Source organism: Chanodichthys erythropterus, chromosome 21, assembly GCF_024489055.1.
Source record: "Chanodichthys erythropterus isolate Z2021 chromosome 21, ASM2448905v1, whole genome shotgun sequence".
NCBI classification, from domain to species: Eukaryota; Metazoa; Chordata; class Actinopteri; order Cypriniformes; family Xenocyprididae; genus Chanodichthys; species Chanodichthys erythropterus.
The window spans coordinates 35,846,033-35,868,321 of NC_090241.1; the positions used below are offsets into that span (position 1 = coordinate 35,846,033).

Here is a 22,289-nt window from a genome sequence, read left to right on the forward strand (position 1 = left end):
AACAAAGTTTTGAAATAATAATTGCAGTGTATCTCTCACTTTCCCCTTTCAAGTAGATAACAGCTTTACTTACAGGTCTGAAAATAGCAGCCCAAGGCCTTACCAAGATGTTTGCCAATTGGACTGACTTACCTTGAAGGGACGGTTCACATCAGCTGAAGGAATATTTCAGAGCAAGTTATTACATTTTGATGAAAGATTATGAGAGATTTAGTGTGCACAGATGAAGCATGCTAAAACCAGGAGCTTGTATTAAGAAACTAACTTCAACAGATGAGAATCTTTACTATTCTGTATTTTAGTAGAAATCGGTGTCTTTAACTCGGGCCTCTGCCAGATCGCTTCCTCCCGCGGTGGCAGAATGAACAGGTGTCGCTTGACGAATGCATCCCGGGCATCTGACTAATTGTGTGCAGATTGTTAGCAGATGTTGTTGACGTGACGCCACAGCAGGCTGACGGGGCCTTGACAGGTCTCAGGTCAGCAACGAGAGACTCTACCTTCTTCCCTGTATTCCTCCTCCCTCTCTTCGGCCCCTGTGCTGTCATGACACAATGTGACTATCTGTAGCCGTGCAGCTGTCTAAATTCATTCAGTATGGCTGGCAGACACCCGCGGGCGCAGGGCACCTCGCTCAGCTGATTTCAGAGAGAAGAACACTCTCCTGTACAGCAAGGCATATGCAACATGCCATGACAAATCCAGAGGTCTGCGAGTGCCGGCCTTTTGTTTTGGGGTGTGAAATTCCCTGCTGAGGATTGGGGAGCGTCATAATTTGCTCTGCTTTGTAACAGCATTGAGTTCAATACAGCAGACTCAAAGGATGATCTGAAGAAACAAGAAAATCTTGTTTTAGAAAATGCATTGTTTTTAAAGCTTTACTCATTAAATTGACAGTCTTAGGATGCTGTTCACACAGAACTCATTTTTTTGTCTTTTCCATTGTTTTTTCTATGTGAATATGCGCTAGGTAGACATTTTTGAACATTGTTCTCACGTCTTGTAGTGTCTCCCGCATGATATCCCTTACAGAAAAAACACATGAACTTCACATGTGCAAAAACACATGTGGTCACATGTGACCACATGCACATGTGATTTTTGCACATGTGAAATTTAACATGTGAAAACATGTGAAAAGCACATGTGATCACATGTGACAAAATGCACATGTGAAATTTAACATGTGATCACATGTGATCATATAAGTTCACATGTGGAAAACATGTGATCACATGTGAAGTTCATGTGTTTTTTCTGTAAGGGATGACATTGTTTGTTTGTTTTTTATGGAAAATTGCATTATTTATTTTCCATGCATTGTTTTGTTTTTTTATGAAAAGAAAAAAAAAAATGATGTGCCCTTGTAATCTTTAATCAAAATAACTTCCCCTCTCTCACAAATGTCATTCTTGATGTGAACAGGCCTAAAAATATGCTAGTTCTTTTCTAAACAATGCCTGGACAATGACAAGAATGATAAACAGGTGGAAATATCCCACATATTTACACTGAAGGAGGGACCTGATCCATATCTAGAGACCAGAAAATCACAGAGACTGGATCTTTTCACTTGAACCTTTAAATCAAGTTATTAACATTTAAACAATTATTCCTTGTAAAATTGTTACATTTTGTATACATCAGTATATTTAATTATATTTTCTATGTTCTAAACATTCTAAACATTCTTTCCAAGCAAAACACACAATCATATCATAATTGCAGACAGTGTTCTGGGAGTCTGATCTGCATTGAGTTGAATTTTTAACTCAAACCGGTAAGAAAGGCTTTCAGTTCACATCCGAGATCTGCCAGATGTTGATGTTGGATCCTGATGGAGTTGAGTCGAAATTGCAAGGCTTCTTCCAGCATTTCCCGCCAACTGATCCTGAACAACTGAAATTATCCCACATATAATCAGCAGGGAACAACTAAGGAAATAATAAAAATCAACTAACCATGTAATCATGATTATGGCAAAATAAATATTTATTTAAAGGAGATGAGAAACACTTTGCATACCATTTGCTGTTGATTTTACATGTTGAGTGACACCTAAACCACAAATAAATCTATATGAGGTAAAAGAAAACCCATATATTAAGTATGTGTATGTGTGTGTGTGTGAGAGAGAGAGAGAGAGAGAGAAACTGAATGGCAAAATATTAAAAAAAGTTAATTTTAACATGTCAACAACATGTAAAATGTGTATTTCACATGTTAAATACGTGTTGTTTGCGTGTGAAAAATCAGCACGTTAAATACACATATTTAACACGTATTGAACGCATGAAATACACATTTAACGCGTATTTACGCTATTTATATTCAACACGTATTGTTGATTTTGAACCTTTTGGCCTTCCATACTGTGATCGTCGCGTCTGTGTAACACACACGACTCGTGCACACAGTATGCAGCTCTTTTTTGCGTTTGAACAAACAATAAAACACAGAAAATTATGCCAAAATACCTGTTTTGTCGAGTATCCTCATAAGAACAGTGTTAAATGATTTAAATAACGTCTTAATAGAACAAAGAGTTGTGAGAAAATGTGATCCGCGTCATGCTCGGCAGCTGCAGCTCTTAAAGTGACAGCAGCCTAATAAACCAGTTGCTGTGATGTCTTTCATTAATATTAATCACAGAACAAAGTTAACAGAGAAAATTGTAGATTTAATAAGGATTCATCTATATTTAATTTATAATTTATGCAGTGAAGACTGTAAAATGTTTGATAACTTTATTCAATTTCTGTATATTTCCTACCTGTTAGACAGGTAAATATGACATTTATTATAGGTTTACGTGAACATTGTTTTCAGTTCACTTAAATTAAAAGGTGTTATTTTTTAAAGCCTGATAAATGTTGAAATTGATAGCTTTCAGTTATGTTGAATGTCTATAATTAATGTTTTAAAAAATCTTTTTCATAGAGACATCAGCACCAGTATTAGTATCAGTTCATTAAAAATATACCATTAAATATTTAAAATATACTGTCTGAAAGTTGTTGTAATTACAGTTATTTCTTAATTGATTGACATTATATATATATTATATATATATATACCTCTTTTGGTTGACATACAGTCCAATGTTCAGTCAGTTTATCAGTTTCCCAAAATTCTAGGAACATCTCAAGTTACCAGGTGAAACAAAACATTATTTTTAACAATAATCTTTCAGTTTCATCCTATCTTATTCTTTTCCTTCTGCCAGCCCGAGATGAAATAATCACATAATGACATCCTGTCAGGTCGGCATCACATTAATCCTGACATAAACAGTGCTATCGACAGAGCCATTTTTAATGAAAGGCAGGCAAAAAGGGAGGCAAGGCGACAGTAATTGTTCTAATTTGGAGTGGATCGATGGTTTTGGCAGAGCACAAATCACGCGGCTACACAGGCATATAAAAGCAGCCTGTCAGACGCCCCCCCACTCGCTGCCAAACGTCCATTCAGCACACTTGGCACGTTGCAGAGTCGGCCAAGGTGGCATGCCAAGATTTTCCGTACTCTTTTCAAATGGAATGTCTTTTGTAGTGTTATATAGTGTATGGATGTCTTTTAACACACAACTCAAATGACGGCAGGTTAAATTAAACCATGGCTGCTTCTGTGTCAAACCTCAGACGACAATAATATCTAGTACAAAGGCAAGAAGAAGCATTTCTATTGCTCAAATTAGGGGATGATACCTCTCTGATTCCTCAAATCATGAAGCTTGTTGAAGAGTTAGTGTGATACTACTTATAAAATATCAAAACATGTGAAAAAAATGTACATGTATTGGATAGATAGATAGATAGATAGATAGATAGATAGATAGATAGATAGATAGATAGATAGATAGATAGATAGATAGATAGATAGATAGATAGATAGATAGATAGATAGATAGATAGATAGATAGACGGAATAGATGGATGGATGGATGGATGGATGAACCTAAGAAAGAGATGGATGGATGGATGGATGGATGGATGGATGGATGGATGGATGGATGGATGGATGGATGGATGGATGAACTAAAGAAAGAGATGATGGATGGATGGGTGGATGGATGGATGAACTAAAGAAAGAGATGGATGGATGGATGGATGGATGGATGAACTAAAGAAAGAGATGATGGATGGATGGGTGGATGGATGGATGGATGGATGAACTAAAGAAAGAGATGATGGATGGATGGGTGGATGGATGGATGGATGAACTAAAGAAAGATGGATGGATGGATGGATGGATGGATGGATGGATGGATGGATGGATGAACTAAAGAAAGATGGATGGATTGATGGATGGATGGATGGATGGATGGATGAACTAAAGAAAGATGATGGATGGATGGGTGGATGGATGGATGAACTAAAGAAAGAGATGGATGGATGGATGGATGGATGGATGGATGGATGGATGGATGGACTAAAGAAAGAGATGGATGGATGGATGGATGAATGGATGGATGAACTAAAGAAAGAGATGGATGGATGGATGGATGGATGAACTAAAGAAAGAGATGATGGATGGATGGATGGATGAACTAAAGAGATGGATGGATGGATGGATGGATGGATGGATGGATGGATGGATGGATGGACTAAAGAAAGAGATGATGGATGGATGTATGGATGGATGGATAAACTAAAGAAAGCGATGGATGGATGGATGGATGGATGGATGGATGGATGGATGGATGGATGGATGGATGGATGGATGGATGGATGGATGGATGGATATGCACATGCATTATATTTGTAAACATGAATGAAAACACTTAATTTCAAATATTTCTTTAGATAAATAAATCATTATTTATTATAATTACACTGATCATAATTTATCACACAGTTGCATGCCCCTTTACGTACTCCAGTAAATGAACGCTGTCTGAAATTGTGAGGAAGATAATTGGTTCTCATTAGCTCCAGTTTCTTGGCTATGTTTCATTAAATGTGAAGCACACACACATAATTGCCTATTTCAAAAAAGCACATATGGTGTCATATTGAAAATGCTGAATTGAATCCAGAGTTATGAAGCATTTCTCAGCCCAGCGCAGCAAAACGACTTAATGCCACTCACTAACTCAACGGCAGGTGCTCGTATAGAGAGCCGCCATTAGGTGAAAGTGAGTTTCATACATTTATTCAAATTAGTTTAGAATCACACCTGAGTAAATATGCTTACCTGGGCAAAAAGGTGCTAGATTTTCTTCACATGTCAAGAGAGAGGCATGAATCATATATGATGAAGAAAAATACAGATAAACCCAATGCACTGCTGCTCTAGTGACTGAAAAAAGTTTGTTGTAACTTCAGTTACAGCACTGTTCATAATTATTATGTGAATAGTATCATGCAGTGTGAGTCTCAGTCCCAGATCATCAATGTGTAATTCACAATGCTCACGTCTGATCAGGATTTCACATTCCTGGGGTTTTCCATGTCGCAACTGGTCGTGTCAAACCTGTCAAGCTTCTAACATCTCAGAAAGAGAGTTATTATGGTTAAAGAAAATCGAAGTAATGCATTATGAGTAATAGTTAGCTCAACATGACTTACAGTTGAACAGGGATGTCCATGAGGAGGCCTGTGCATTTGCAAAGTCGAGCATCAATATTATTATTCAAAGTCACTGGACTAATAATGCATAAAACAGGTATAAAAAAATCCCATAGACGGACATTGAAGGACCCGAGCCTCACCAAGGATGATAACTATAATAATAATAATAAATTAATTAAATAAATAATAAATTTAAAGCAGCAGCTTATAATGCTTATAATGAACAGGGCAATATTGTCATACAGTTATGGCAGCTGCTAGATTTTCTTGGCAATATGCTATTTACACTAAGTCAAACTAGCTACAGATTCTATTTATGCTATTTAAAAATGGCAGTATTTTCTTTAAAATAAGTGTAAATAGTAGTTAGATACTTTTAAATAGCGGCAAATAGGCTACTGTTTTCACCTCATTGTTGTTGTACATTAAAGGATTAGTTCACTTCAGAATTAAAATTTCCTGATAATTTACTCACCCCCATGTCATCCAAGATGTTTATGTCTTTCTTTCTTCAGTCAAAAAAGAAATTATGGTTTTTGAGGAAAACATTCCAGGATTTTTCTCCATATAGTGGACTTCACTGGGGTTCAACGGGTTGTAGGTCCAAATGTCAGTTTCAGTGCAGCTTCAAAGAGCTCTACATGATCCCAGACGAGGAATAAGAGTCTTATCTAGAGAAACCATCGGTCATTTTCTAAAAAAATAGAAAATTATATACTTATTATCCACAAATGCTCATCTTGCACTGCTCTGTGATGTGCCACGCATTACATAATCACGTTGGAAAGGTCACGTGTGACGTAGGCGGAAGTACCGATCCAGTGTTTACAAAGCGAACATGCAAAGACTAAGTCAAACGGACTTTACAAAAAAAAAGGTAAAACAATGATTTTGGGCGATTTTAAGTTGGAGGAGAAAATGAGATGGAGTTTTTCGTCCTACCGTGTTACTTCTGCTACCTTTCCAATGTGATTACATCGCAGAGTAGTGCAAGACGAGCATTTATCGTTAAAAAGTATATAATTTATTTTTTTTTTTTTTAGAAGATGACATCATTTCTCTAGATAAGACTCTTATTCCTCGTCTGGGATCATGTAGAGCTTTTTGAAGCTGCACTGAAACTGACATTTGGACCTTCAACCCGTTGAACCCCAGTGAAGTCCACTATATGGAGAAAAATCCTGGAATGTTTTCCTCAAAAACCTTCATTTCTTTTTCAACTGTAGAAAGAAAGACACCTTGTATGACATGAGGGTGAGTGAATTATCAGGAAATTTGAATTCTGAAGTGAACTAATCCTTTAAATGGTATGCAATAATAACAGAATGTAAATTACTATATAATTATTAAAATTAAAAAATGCATGGCCCCTTATTAGCACAGTAAAGCCCTCTCTACACTCCTAACCGATAAATTAAATTTATTTCCACTTTTCGAATATTTTCTTGAATCGATATGCGATGGGAAAAGGGAGTAGACTAAGTTAAGCAAAAGGCGGATTCAAACACGTCTCAATTTGCATCAAAACTTTCTGCCACACGCCTTTTACCCACACACTATTGCTGCAGTTGACAAATAGCCTCTGCCATCAAGGCTTTATAACTTTATAGTTATAGTTCTTGGTGTGAACGGGCCTTTATCTACAAACCAGAAGATCAGAGGCTTCTTTCCAAGTCAGACAGAAAATAACCACCTTTTAATCAACCTAGAATACCCTAATAACAATGCAATGGTCACCACCTACAAGACTCAAGTACGACTAATATTTTATCTCCCGAAAATGTAAAAGAAAAACATCTACATTTAAAGTTGTCAATTAGTCTACAATATGTTCCTCATCCTACAATATGACTTAATGTATCTTGATGCTCACACTTTCTCATCTTGCATATTTGACAGATTTGTGCAACTTTCAAATTTGCTCCTCTCACAAAAAAAAAAAAAGCATGTCGGTGCATGTTTTGCTTTTACATGGCAAACAACGCTTATTAAAAGCAAGCTTTGCTGAGTCTGTAATTGGCAGTGGTTTTACAAAATACGTTGGCAGAACCTGTGCCAAAAAGGAGGGGAGTCACCAGAGAACTGGTCCACTCCAAATAAAAGACTAGCATTACAGGAACATGAGCCAAAGTGAAATCAGTTCAACAGGGAGAGAGGAATTAACAAGCATATTCTCAGTGGATGCAAGTCTATAATGGAAGAAAAATTGTTAGAATTTTTAATGCATTGCAACAACAAACCCAATAAAAATGTGTGCTACACATTTCACAGAACAGAAGTGATCTGTTCTGGATAATTATGTGAACCAACAGTGAATAAAGAATTCAAAATGTTCATCTGCCATCAAAATAAATCCACATATTTCATCGATGCATTATCCGGTCATGGATGAGAATTCCTGTTTCATAACGGATGCGTAACTCAAGTAGATTAGGTAAGTTATTGGTGTTTTTCTCATCAGGTTTGGAATGGCAGAACCTATTAAGCAGGTTAATCTTTTAGCTAGTTTTTCTCTCTGGTAATTACATGATTAAAAGTTCTCAAATTTTCCATGTTTCATAAGACACTCCAGTACTCTATTTACGATTACACCTCGTTACACGACAAACCTCTTTTTGAACATGAATCAGTGACTGTTCAAAGGACACGTAATCCAACATTAATTAAAGCAGCCGTACTGCAGGACACAAAAGTGCCTGTCGCTGAAACACAGAGCCAGGCGAGAGTGAATAAGGCTTTCATATGCTTTTGTGCCAAAGCTATAACCTTACCAGATCTATATTTGCACATCCGCATTCACATTATTTGATGAAAGCATATAGCTGATCACCACGGGGCCCAATGAAATTTTAATCAGTTCGTTCCAACCAGGCGGGTTTGATAAATGCAATGCAGAAAACAGCCAGATATGATTCTCATGACGTGCACAACAACTAATACAAACTGAGAACAAATTGCAGTCATGAAACAGCTACTTTCCAGAGAATGACGCATCACAAATGAGATCTGCTTTATATCTCAATTTAGAAAGCAATAAGATTAAACCGAGAACAAATAGAGATTTTGATGGAATTTCAAGCCTTTCAGATGTTTGTCCTGCATAAGAAAAATACAGCAGAAATCTAATTTCTCCAGAAAACATCTCAACAATGTCTCAAACTGTTCCTGGATTTTTCTCCTAAAAGTCCTAACGACAAGAGAAATTAAATAAATAAAAATAGAAACAAATGAGACAATAGTTGTATTATAGAGCTGGTATAAGCATGTTTAATATCAAATATACTGAATGATTACCATGGTTTCCCAGCCTTTTTCCTACTTAAATAACATGATGAACCTCCTGAAATTAAAGGGTTCCTTGATTATGATTTGACTATATTAACTTTAGTTGCCGTTTGATCATAAACAACATCTGCAAAGTTATGACACACAAAGTTCAATGCAAAGGGAAATATTTCGTTTTACCGAAATTGAGGACTACAACAAACGGCTGGTAGGGACTACAATGAGCTTCTTCTCGGGTTGTTGACATCACTAACCCTAAAATTTACATAAACCCCGCCCCCGAGAACACTCAACAAAGGGGGCGGGGCCATGTTGGGCTGCTTTAGAGAAGAGGAAGAGTTGTTGTAGTCGAGTGTTGTTGTCATGCCGTCATTTTACGCCGGACTGCTTCACAAACGAAGGTCAATTCAACACAAAAGATGAACATGACGGCACATGCTAGTGGATGAGTTGAATCAACTCAACAGCAACTACATCAATTTATCCTCTAACCATTCAGAAACGTCTAAAAGTTGTAACTTCTTCCAGAGTCTCTCCATCAGTGTCGACTCCGGTTTGAACAATGTAAGGCTGAACACTTTCCTCATTTTGGCTGCGTGAGATTCTCCAGCTTTGTTGTTGTTGAGCTGTTAAAGCTCCGCCCCCTTCTGGAAAGCAGGCAGCTCATTTGCATTTAAAGGGACACACACAAAAGTTGCGTGTTTTTGCCCAAATAGTGGCAAATTTGACAAGCTATAATAAATGATCTGTGGGGGATTTTGAGCTGAAATTTCACAGATACATTCTGGAGGCACCAGAGATCTTGTGAAATAAATAATTAAATTTAGTTTAAAATATTATTATTTTTTGTATAGTTTAAATTTGAACTGACATTATTACAACAATCTCACAAACCCGTCGCTGAGAAACCATGACATATACCATGGTACTTTTTTTTTTGTTTTTAAAAAGGATGGTATATATAATATATTAATGTTATATATAACATCCTAATACCATGGTATTTTTTGTTCTTAGCATCTGGAATCATATTCAACACGTCACATTTTCAACCGGAATCCTACTTTCCCCATCTGCGGTAATGTTATTCTCCATTTGCATACTGAAGCACTTGAACCCTAATTACATTAGCGCTCACTCAGGGTGGACAGTACGAGTTCGCATGTGCTCTTCTGTGTCTCTGTGAACCCAACAGCCCAATCTGTGTGACACTTAAATGATCCTTTCCATTAAACACAATGACTCATTGTGACGAACAATCATGCATAGATGCTCAATCCCTCCCCCAATCATGCGTCAGACTCCTGTCCTAATCTGCCCTTGAATTCAAACAGAAAATAAAAGTCACATCCATAATAAGCAGATGAGTGTGAAGCCATTGAAAAATCGACCGTAACCTCATGCCAATTATGCATAAATCTGCCAAAATGCCATGTTGATCTGTAGCAACAGTAAATATTCTACAGCAAAAATAATAAATTACATTAATTAGCAAAACAAATTTTGTCGTCATCACTCAGATTTATTGAACGCTGATGACTTTTATCATATTGCTGTTGCCACCATTGCACAAAAGCAATGAAGCACTGAGAGATCGATTTTTACCAGAGTTAAGGGATGTTCTTAGGCACGCATGAAGCATTAAACTAGCGCAAAAGAATATGACTGATGTCGTTTTGCTTCACTTGCTTTTTTTGGCCCCATAAAATTACCGCTCGTAAATACTGTCCCTCAGAAATATGCATCCTGACACAACAGTTTTTGTTGTCGCTTCTCCACCCCACCCTCAATTCCTGTGCAGAAACTGCCGACTTTGCATTCGGGTTTATGTTATGACAAGGCGACATTCATCACATAATGAACTGATGTAAGCTGCTGGGAAGTCTAAATGGAAGTCGTCCCAGCAGCTCACGACTAGCCTCTCGACTCACGTGACTGCTTGTATATTTAGGCTGAATGCTCGGCTAATGCTTTATTATATCCAGATATCAGTGGATAAACCTGCTGAACTTGGCAGAGACCAGTGTGTTTCTTGATTCAGGTCAAAACCTGACCGTACATGAGAGAAACCACAGCTTGCATTGTGGAGAGCACAAATGCATACTGACTTTGTCCCAATACAAGTTGTTGACTGGTACACTGCTGCCACCTAGTGAAATGTAGACAAAAATTAGTACATACTAAAGCAGTAAAGCATGAGGACTTTGCTGTATTCACAATAAAACATGGCCTCAAGGGCCTTGTTGCGTTTATGAAATGGTTAGTATTTAATAAAAATGATGAAGGACACATTTTCATTTAAACATGATTTTATTAAGCATATTTATGATTAAGTGCTATTCTTCTGTGAGCATACATGTAAGCTACTGGTAATTTCACTGGTTAACATTGTTTATGTTAGCACATCTGGATCCAGGACATTTAGGCCTGGTTTCACAAACATGGCTTAGATTAAGCCAGGTTTAGGCCTTAGTTTAATCAGGACATTTAAGTAGCTTTTATAAACATACCTTGTGCATCTTGAGACAAAACAATGGCAGTGACATATTTTAAGCAAGTTGCTTTCAGTTAAAACAGCTTAAACATGCATTTTAGTCTGGGACTAGATTTAAGCCTTGTCTGTGAAACCGGGGGTTAAAGTCATAGCCTGGAACACCATATCAATCCAATTGACCAATCAGCATCCAGGACCACAACAAGCTGCTTTATAAGACTATGTTCTGACATATGTTGCATTTAAACAAAGCAAACTTACAAAAAAAAAAAAAAAAAAAAAAACAAGATTTTTTTTATATAACTGTTAACATTTCAAGAAAAATATGCTTTTAAAAACTAATGCATGAAATGTACAGAGCATAATATTTGTAAAAGAGCGACCAGTCGCATAAACTGCTTAGACTAGTTTTATAAATTACTCTTCAAATTTTTCTTTAAGATGGGTCAACTTTAACAAAAAGGTATATTGGTCTAATTCAGACTAGTTCTTAAGTCAGTCTTAACATAGTGGCTATGTTTACACAGCTGGCCAATCACTAAGCATGAAATGCGAATAAAAATAGGTAAGTTGCTCATCAGTTAGCAGGCAGTAAGAAAGATTTTGACTCTTTTTAATCTGACATGAGCAAATCAAATCAAAGAGACTAATGATTTGCATCATCATGTTAAAGGTCCAGTGTGTATTTAAGAGGATCTGTTGACAGAAATGCAATATAATATACATAACTATGTTTTCATAATTTACATGTTATGTTTTTAGAATCAGCCATTTCTATCTACATACACTGCGGGTCCCCTTACATCGAAGTCTCCATTTTGTGTCGCCATGTATGTACTGCTACAATTTAGACAATGCACCTTTTAGGGAAAAATTGCCATCAGAATTGTATCTTGCAAGCCGAAACGTTTCTTTTTCCCCCCACCAAAATGAAAGTGGAAGGAGCATTTCATCAAGAGGTTGACTAGTTGCCGTACAGCAAATATACCTAAAAAAAGAACTACAAATTTTCCCTCATCATGGCTTCAACATAAATGTAAGGAAATAATGCAAAGTACAGTTTCAAGCACTAAAAAAAAGTTCACTTTGAAACTTGCTGTTAAAAAAGGTGCAACCTGCTTACCTGATTTAACAGTATTTCATGATTTGTGTTACCAGATTAAAGCCCAACACCCGTCTGCAGACAGAACACAGACAGCAACATAGTGTCGGCCCAGATCCGGCCCACATCTGGTCCACGCGTAATCCACATTTCAGATCTGGGCCACACTATGCTGCTGTCTGGGAAGGCAACAGTAACTAAGAATTTCAATCAATGTCCATCGGTTCAAAGTTTGCCATGTTGGCAGCATCTGACCAGGCAGGATGTTGTGCACCATCCATCTCAGACGCCACAGCGTTTCCCTGAATGAGAGTGTGGTTAGTACCTCCAATGTCAGCCTTGCATTCTGGACATGTGCTTTTTTCCATAGCACCCCCACATTCACCAATTGCATATACATGTCCGTTTGGACATTTGTACCAATGTCCTTTATTCAAACCGATGGCTTTGAGTATCATCACCCTCTCGTCGTCAGTGATCCCCAGGCCACTGCGCGGCAGTTTATCTTCCAGCTCTGTGAACATTTGCTCAACTGTACGTTCTAGACCCTCAGAGAAGGGCAAAGTGTCCTCCAGGATGTCTCTTAATTGTTTGACCTCGGTGGCAAGAACAATGCTGAAACGAAGTTTAATTTGAGACATCTTGCAGCGCGCGTTGAGCTCAGCCAGGTAGGAGAGTCTCTTCAACTCACGTTCGAGATCTGCAACCTGCTGGTCTGAAAACCTCTGACTTAGATCCAAGAGGAATTTCAAAGCTTCATCGACTTTGCAGGAGAAAGCCTGAACATTGCCTTGTTCTGGCGTCATATGTTCTTTCTGCATTTCTTTCAGTTTCCCAATACTCACGAGGAAGGTTATCAAGTTCTCGAGATGCCAAAGTTGTTGGAATGAAAGGTCCTTTGTGGTGAGCCTCTGTTTAAGGGAGGCAAACTCTATGGGAAGATGCTTCTTCAAGTTCTTCTGCGCATGTAGTTGCAATCTTAGGACTTCTTGCTGTTTCTTGATAATATCAGGATCACCATTGATCTTCTCTTTGACCATCTCAATGGCTGCCAGGCTGCGGTTGATGTGAGTGCCATACCGAAGGTTTCTACGGATGGGAGTGCAACACCTTGGACATTCCTTCAGTCGGATTGCCCGTTGATCCAGTTCAGCATCTTGGTCTTCGTCGAGATTCATGTAACGATCCATTCCTTTGGACTCAAACAAGTGCTTGCAATCTTCTAGCTGAATAAAACATGCATCCGGTTCATCTTCACTGCCGAAGAAGATCTCCGTGACCTCTTCCTTGTGGCAAACACGACACTTATTGGGACAAGGATCTCCGCACAGGCCTATGCAGCGGTGTCCGCAGGGTAAGGTGTTGTTACAGGGAACTAAACAAGGCGGACGGTCACACGGTTCGTGACACAGCTTGGTACAGCTGTAGTGAGGGCACTGCCATTCGCAGGGTTCGATGCAAGGAGCGCAAGGCTGCCCACAAGTCTTCTTACAGATGCTGTGGACACAACGGTTCTCGCAAGGTGAGGAACATGGTGGACAATCTCTTACACAGGGTTCCCGACACTTATGAGAACACACAAGGGTTTCTTGGCATTTGTGGGAGCATCCTTTGTGCAGGCGGCCTTGATAACATCTATGGCAAGTTCCTGGGCAAGGGTGGCCACATTTCAAGGTAGTGCCACATTTAGTTCTGCAGTTTGGCTCCTTTCTGTAGTCCCTGGAAACATAGCATGGTTCTTCTTGGATATGTCCACATTTCAGCTGCATCTGAACTTTCTCCATGCACTGAGAGGTGCAGGAATCTCCGCAAGTCGACTTGCAGGGATGGCCGCATGGGAGGGTCTTTTGGCAGTGCTCTTGACACACAAATGTTGCAGGGTCTTGGTGGCAGGGTACCTTCTGATTGTGTTGGCATGATGGTATTATCTTGTCTAGGAGTACCCGGCATTTACCACACTCTTGGTAACAGCGCTTTGTGCATTTGTGGCCCAGTTTACACAGCTCCTTTGGACAGTCCTTCATGCACTTGTATTTCTTGTGCTCGGCATCGTTTGGGTGGCACATACGGGTGCACACGTGGCCACACTCCAGGCGGAACAGGCAGGGCAGATCACAACCACCCTCAGGGGAACCTCTGAAGTCATCACTGCAGGACACCTGGATCTGTTTTTCCGGATGGTTCTGACAGCTCAACGTCAAAGCATCACCAACTTGGTCGTGTTCTCTCAGAGTGTGTAGGATGTTGCTCCACAGTTTATCCGAGCTGAGCATGTCCATATTTCCAATACAATAAAGACCCATCTTAGCACGAGAGAGAGCAACACAGACCCGGTTCGGTATGTTCAGGAAGCCGACCTTGCCCTTAAGGTTGCTGCGCACCAGAGACAATATGATGATATCATTCTCCTCCCCTTGGTATTTGTCAACGACATGGACTTTGACGCCAGAGAACTCTGGAGAGGGCATGAGCTTACGCAGACAGTGAAGCTGTCCGGTGTAGGTTGTGAGAATGGTAATCCGGGAAGGCTCGTAGTCTTGGTCCAGCAAGTAGCGGCACAGCTTGACCACAAATTGAGCTTCGTGAGGATTCTGGTGGCTCCGTCCATCCTTAATCTCTTGCTCGGGCTGACAATGATTCACGAAAAAAAGATTTTTCAGAAGCCCCTATAGACAGAAAGATACAGATGTCAAGGAGATGATGGTACCCAAATAACTTTAAAGGAACACTCTGCTTTTTTTGAAAATAGGCTAATTTTCTAACTCCCCTAGAGTTAAACAGTTGAGTTTTACAGTTTTCAAATCCATTCAGCCGATCTCCGGGTCTGGCGGTACCACTTAGCATAGCTTAGCATAGTTCATTGAATCTGATGAGACCAATAGCATCTTGCTCAAAAATGACCGAAGAGTTTTGATATTTTTCCTATTTAAAACTTGACTCTTCTGTAGTTACATTGTGTACTAAGACTGACGGAAAATTAAAAGTTGTGATTTTCTATGCCGATATGGCGTAATATTATTGTGCTTGCTGCACCCATGGTATGGCAGCAAAGTTCCTTGATTATTACGCCAAAAGCAGAGTATAGTTCCTAGCTATATCAGCCTAGAAAATTGCATTTTCCGTCGGTATTAGTGCACAATGTAACTACAGAATAGTCAAGTTTTAAATAGGAAAAAAATTGAAACTCTTTGGTCATTTTTGAGTGAGATGCTAACGGTCTAATCAGATTCAATGAACTATGCTAAGCTATGCTAAAAGTGGTAACGCCAGACCCAGAGATTGGCTGAATTGATTTGAAAATGGTAAAACTGAACTGTTTAACTCTAGGGGAGTTGGAAAATGAGCTTATTTTCAAAAAAAGTGGAGCGTCCATTTAAGCAAACTGTGATAAGTTTCTGCATGCAATCTTATAATAATGACCATACAAGGTTGTGTAATTATGTTACTTACCTTGACATTGGCATACTCCAGCACAGAGGGGTGGTTTTCCAGAGTTTCATAGATATGAGGAGTCAATAGACGAGCGATGCATGGCCTCATTCGATGCTAGAAACAAACAAAGTAAACGGAACAGGATTTGTTGTTTATGTTGTTTTAGCACATGATTCAAAAGACGAGTTAATGACATCTGTGAATATGTAACCCAGTGGTTGATGTGATGGTACAGAAACTAACCTGGTAGTTGAGGCGCACAAACGGGAAGTTTACTCTGACAAGCCTCTCAAACATCGACACTTCCAGATTGAAATTCTTGGCAAGATCGTACACTGTTGCACTAGGCCTCAGCTGTGCAGGTTCAAATAAAGACATGTGTTAGCATCATGGTTTCTTACTACAGAAGCATTTATTGTATACATTAATAACCCTTTATTAACCCCCTGGAGCCGTATGGATTCATTTTATGGATGGATCCACTTTTTGGGGCTTCAAAATCTCAAGCCCCATTCACTAGCATTATAAAGCTTGGAAGAGCCAAGATATTTTTAAATATAATTTCAATTGTGTTCATCTGAAAGAAGATAGTCATATACACCTAGGATGCTTTGAGGGTGAGCAAATCATGGAATGATTTTGATTTTTGCGTGAACTTTCCCTTTAAGCACTGTTCCAGTCTAAAATGCATGTTTGAGCTGTTTTAACTGAACTTGCAATGACTTATCTTAAAGGTGCCATAGAATCGAAAATTGAATTTACCTTGGCATAGTTGAATAACAAGAGTTCAGTACATGGAAATGACATACAGTGAGTCTCAAATACCATTGTTTCCTCCTTTTTATGTAAATCTCATTTGTTTAAAAGACCTTCGAAGAACAGGCGAATCTCAACATAACACCGACTGTTACGTCACAGTCGGGATCATTAGTATGTATGACCCTGATATTTGCATATGCCAGCCCATGTTCAAGGCATTACACAAGGGCAGCCAGTATTAACGTCTGGATCTGTGCACAGCTGAATCATCAGACTAGGTAAGCAAACAAGAACAATAGCGAAAAATGGCAGATAGATATCATGATATTTTTAGTGATATTTGTAAATTGTCTTTCTAAATGTTTCATTAGCATGTTGCTAATGTACTGTTAAATGTGGTTAAAGTTACCATCGTTTATTACTGTATTCACGGAGACAAGAGCCGTCGTTATTTTCATTTTTAAACACTTGCAGTCTGTGTAATTCATAAACACAACTTCATTCTTTATAAATCTCTCCAACAGTGTGTAATGTTAGCTTTAGCCACAGAGCACCATCAAAATCATTCAGAATCAAATGTAAACACCCAAATAAATACCATACTCACAAGATACGATGCATGCACGCAGCATGCATGACGAACATTTTGTAAAGATCCATTTTGAGGGGTATATTAGCTGTGTGAACTTTGTTTATGCTGTTTAAGGCAGTCGTGAGCTCGGGGGTGGGGAGTGCAAGGAATTAAAGGGGCAGCAGCCTGAATCGGCGCATTTATAATGATGCCCCAAAATAGGCAGTTAAAAAATGAATTTAAAAAAATATATGTGGAATTTTGAGCTGAAACTTCACAGACACATTCAGGGGACACCTTAGACTTATATTACATCTTGTGAAAACACATTCTAGGGCACCTTTAACATATGTCAATGCCATTGTTTTATCTCAAGATGCACATCAGTAATGTTTATAAAAGCTACTTAAATGTCCAAATTGAACTAATCCTGGCCTACACTGCAAAAAATGCTGTTCTTACTTAGAATTTTTGTCTTGTTTTTAGTCAAAATATCTTAAAGTTCTTAAATCAAGAAGCATTTTCTTGACAAGTACAAATTATTTTCTTGTTTTCAGGAAAAATAAATCAAAATTGAGTACTTTTTTCCTTAAAACAAGCAAAATAATCTGCCAATGGGGTAAGCAAAATAATCTTAGTCCAAACTGAAAACAAGATTATATAGCTTATTCTTGGTTTGAAATAAGATTATTTTGCTTACCCCATTGGCAGATTATTTTGCTTGTTTTAAGGAAAGACTTACTTAATTTTGACTTATTTTTCCTGAAAACAAGAAAATAATTTTTACTTGTCAAGAAAATGCATCTTGATTTAAGAACTTTAAGATATTTTGACTAGAAACAAGACAAAAAATCTAAGTAAGAACAGCATTTTTTGCTTAATAAAGCAAAAATTTCGATTAATAAAATTTGACATTAGCATTTCTTATGAGGTTCTCTGAGGAGTACATCAAAACTCCAGAGATTCCCAATAATCATTCAATTTCCTTGCATTCTAATGTTGCTAGAAAGTACACACATATTTGGCTCAGACTATTTCTTGAAACATTTTGAATCCGTTGACAGTCCCAGCAATTGATCAAGTCATGTCTACCTGTTGGTGATCTCCGATCAGTATGAGGTGCTGGCAGGCTTTGCTGAGGGTTGTTATGGTGTGCGCCTCCAACACCTCTGCCGCCTCCTCCACAATCACCAGTCTGGGCTGCAGCTCCTGCAGAGCCTGTCTGTATTTAGCCGCTCCTGTGGTGGTCATACCGACGACCAGAGCCTGCTTCAGCACAAACAGATCCTCACGACGACGGATTTCATTCAGTCGATCCGCCGCATCCTGATAGACCTGTTCAGCGGCGAGGGCTTTAGCGCGAAGATCAGTCCGGTAGCGCAAAACCCAAAGACTGAAGGAGAAATAAAAATTTTTATAGCATGAATTTAATATAGCTCTTTTATTTCACATTTTCCCCCGGTTTCATAGACAAGGCTTAAAAGATTAGTTCACTTCAGAATTCAAATTTCCTGATAATTTACTCACTCCCACATCATCCAAGATGTTTATGTCTTTCTTTCTTCAGTCGAAAAAGAAATTAAGGTTTTTGAGGAAAACATTCCTGGATTTTTCTCCATATAGTGGACTTCACTGGGGTTCAACGGGTTGAAGGTCCAAATGTCAGTTTCAGTGCAGCTTCAAAGAGATCCCAGACGAGGAATAAGAGTCTTATCTAGAGAAATGATTGACCTATGTCATGCATGACCTTTCCAACATGATTACGTAATGCGTGGCACATCACAGAGCAGTGCAAGACGAGCATTTGTTTTTTTAGAAAATGGCCGATGGTTTCTCTAGATAAGACTCTTATTCCTCATCTGGGATCATGTAGAGCTCTTTGAAGCTGCACTGAAACTGACATTTGGACCTTCAACCCGTTGAACCCCAGTGAAGTCCACTATATGGAGAAAAATCCTGGAATGTTTTCCTCAAAAACCTTAATTTCTTTTCGACTGAAGAAAGAAGGACATAAACATCTTGGATGACATGGGGGTGAGTGAATTATCAGGAAATTTGAATTCTGAAGTGAACTAATCCTTGCTCCAGCCTAAAATGCATGTTTCAAATGACAGAACGGATCTTTAATATGACTCAGAGAGTGAATTGGTTATTTTCATCCTATAGGTTCTGTACACCTCCCAAGTCTTCAGATCTGAGAAGACTCGGGAGGTGAACTAATCATTTCAGACTGCTTAGCTTCATTTTATAGGGATGTGATGAGAAACGAATGAATGACTCAGATCGGGAGGTGAGGTGAACTAATAGATCCAGCTAAGCAATGAATGAATCATTTCTGTTCCTCATAATTTGGCCTTGGCTGCATTATAGTTTTTTCTTATTCTAAATGTGAACATTTGCATAAGTTGATGTGTTGGGGAATTTGGCTCTTAACATGTAACACTGACTTGAGAAAAGATTTGTTCATTTTGTTGTTGAACAAGTCAGTAAAACTTCCCATCACTAATTTGTGGGTAGATGCTGCCATCTAGTGGAGGAAGTGTCTGTGTGTGTCTTACCGATACAGTTTCCATCTGTCCTTCAGATTCAGGCTCCACACATCTCTGGTACGCCTTTCCTGTTCCTCACTCATGGTTGAAGTCTTCCTCAGCTCTTTTCGAGCCATTTGTTTCATTTTTTTCTTCTGGTGGCCTTGTATCTGAACACACATGAACAGAAGAGTAGCACTGAGATCATCACAACACAAACACGCATGATGAATCAAATTTTTTGAAAATGTTAAATGCACACACAGCTTATGACATGTCTTATTTAAAAAATAATATATAATATAAATGATTAAACAATAAATGAATATTCATACCTGCCATTCTTCTTGATCAGGCTGAGTCTGGCTCGGATTCTGACTTTGGTCTGGTTGAGGTTCAGTTTTATTCAGGTTCAAAGACAACATCATGTCAGCCATGGCAGCGATGCTTTTCTCCTCGCATTTCCGTTTTTGATGGTCTTTATCCCGGTGATCTGCATCCACCAATATCCTCTCCGCCTGGATCAGATCCGCCTCTTCATCTATATCTATCAGTTCCTCACCCGCCAGTTGTGGCCCGTCTTCATCTGCCGCCTCTGAAGAAGAAAGAGAGAGAGGTTTGTAATGCTGAATTTGCCATTGATTTTTCTGGAGATTTATTACAGAGACTTCCTATCTTAAGATTTGACAAATGTTCTATTTCCTAAGAGGTTAGGATGTTTCTGTAAAAAATTACTTTTTAGGGATGTTACTTTAAACATTACAAGTAGTCAAACAAGCTCAAAAATGGCCACAACAAATCTGTAATGTGTCATGCAGAAATAAAAAAAATGTTTACCAGCAGGGGGCCTCAATGAGCTGCAGAAACAATGTATGCAAGCATTGCATTCATGCCAATAACTGAGAAATTTTTGAACACTTTATCTTATGAATAGTTTGGCAGTTGTTGCATTAAGTATCAAAAAAATAATAAATACTGCATCTCAGTGGTGAGGGAAAATCATAGTGCATTAAAGTGGACCTATAATGCCCCTTTCACAAGATGTAATATAAGTCTCTGGTGTCTCCAGAATGTGTCTGTGAAGTTTCAGCCCAAAATATCCCACAGATCATTTATTATAGCTTGTCAAATTTGCCCCTATTTGGGTTTGAGCAAAAACACGCCGACACTGTGTGTCCCTTTAAATGCAAATGAGCTGCCTGCTTTCCAGAAGAGGGTGGAGCTTCAACAGCTCAACAACAACAAAGCTGGAGAATCTCACACAGCCAAAATGAGGATTTTGTTCAGCCTTACATTGATCAAACCGGAGTCGACACTGATGGAGAGACCCAGGAAGAAGTTACAACTTTTAGACGTTTCTGAATGGTTAGTGGATAAATTGATGTAGTTGCTGTTGAGTTGATTCAACTCATCCACAAGCAACAACCCCTTTAAAGAATGAAGGAAATCCCATAGAAAAGCTGTTCATTTTTTTAATGGCATGTGGTGCAAGAACTTTAATGATGATGTGGAAGATTTTTCTTCAAGGGAAGCACAATCTATGATTTATTTTACCTCATGCAGAACATAAAAAGCTCTATTGTTTCTGACATTGTAATGAGTCTATTAAAGTCTCACCTGCTCCAGCGGTTAGTTGTAGCCCCTGCAAAAACACATTGGATCCGATGCCGAGCCACTCCGCTATCATTGAAGGCTTCTTCTTCCCTGCTCTCTCAAATCCATCACACACCTAACGCAGAAAGAAAGGAATTGCTGAGTAAAAAAAACGATGTGCATATTACAAGTCACATGATTCATGGTTTGATGTTTAAGTCATGTAAAAAAAATGACAGAAGGACTGTAGAAGATTGTGTGCGACAGGTTTTTCTGCAAAGTTGATTATTTGGTTTTAGAAATATATGATACAGCAGACATTATAGGGTTAAACAGGGTCCACATGTCTGTATAAACTATTTATGGATGGCATGTTTGGCAGCTGAGTTAGGTTCAGACACACTGAATGTGCGACAGACTCACTGGCTGTATATACAGGCTGTCCCAGTGCTGAGCAGAGATGAATCTCTCCAGGAAGTCTTCTCTGAGGACGCCACGCAAGCTGCACTCGAGCTGGGCAGTCTGTCTCTTTAAGAGCTCGTCTGCTTCCTCCATCTCTGTGTAGATCTGTGGACATGCAGCAGAACTCATTAGAAATACCATTAATATATGATGAGACACAGTGGCACATAATTGTTTCAGATAACTTTTGAATTTGTCATCCTGGCATTTTAACGAACAAATAAAAACACCTAAACAGCCACACATTTAATTGAATTATCAAATTAAACATGCCATTAATTAGATTATTAAGAAGAAATCTTTGTTACATATTAATTTGTTTTCTTTAAGAACAGTTTATGCAAAAATTAAAAAAGACTCACCCTTGTCTCTTTACAAATAAAACTTGAGTGTTTACAGCAACATTAAAAATCACAAAAAATATTTGTATTCTACTGATAGTCCTAAGAAATAATAGACTAGTATAATCAAATAAAATAATAAAATAAAC

At 38.5% G+C, this 22,289-nt stretch overlaps 1 protein-coding gene across 1 annotated transcript in view; it reads right to left on the bottom strand.

Moving 5' to 3' along the window:
- Nucleotides 1-11,197: 11,197 nt before the first annotated feature.
- The window catches only part of znfx1 (zinc finger, NFX1-type containing 1), a 32,257-nt gene continuing 21,165 nt past the window's right edge, over nt 11,198-22,289 (bottom strand). The window contains exons 8-15 of the mRNA XM_067373936.1: nt 21,761-21,904; nt 21,362-21,473; nt 20,080-20,339; nt 19,775-19,914; nt 18,309-18,609; nt 16,130-16,240; nt 15,905-16,000; nt 11,198-15,120 (exon numbers count right to left, since the gene is read on the bottom strand). Coding sequence (XP_067230037.1) covers nt 12,661-15,120; nt 15,905-16,000; nt 16,130-16,240; nt 18,309-18,609; nt 19,775-19,914; nt 20,080-20,339; nt 21,362-21,473; nt 21,761-21,904 — 3,624 coding nt within the window. The 3' untranslated portion in view covers nt 11,198-12,660. The remainder of the gene's footprint in view (nt 15,121-15,904; nt 16,001-16,129; nt 16,241-18,308; nt 18,610-19,774; nt 19,915-20,079; nt 20,340-21,361; nt 21,474-21,760; nt 21,905-22,289) is intronic.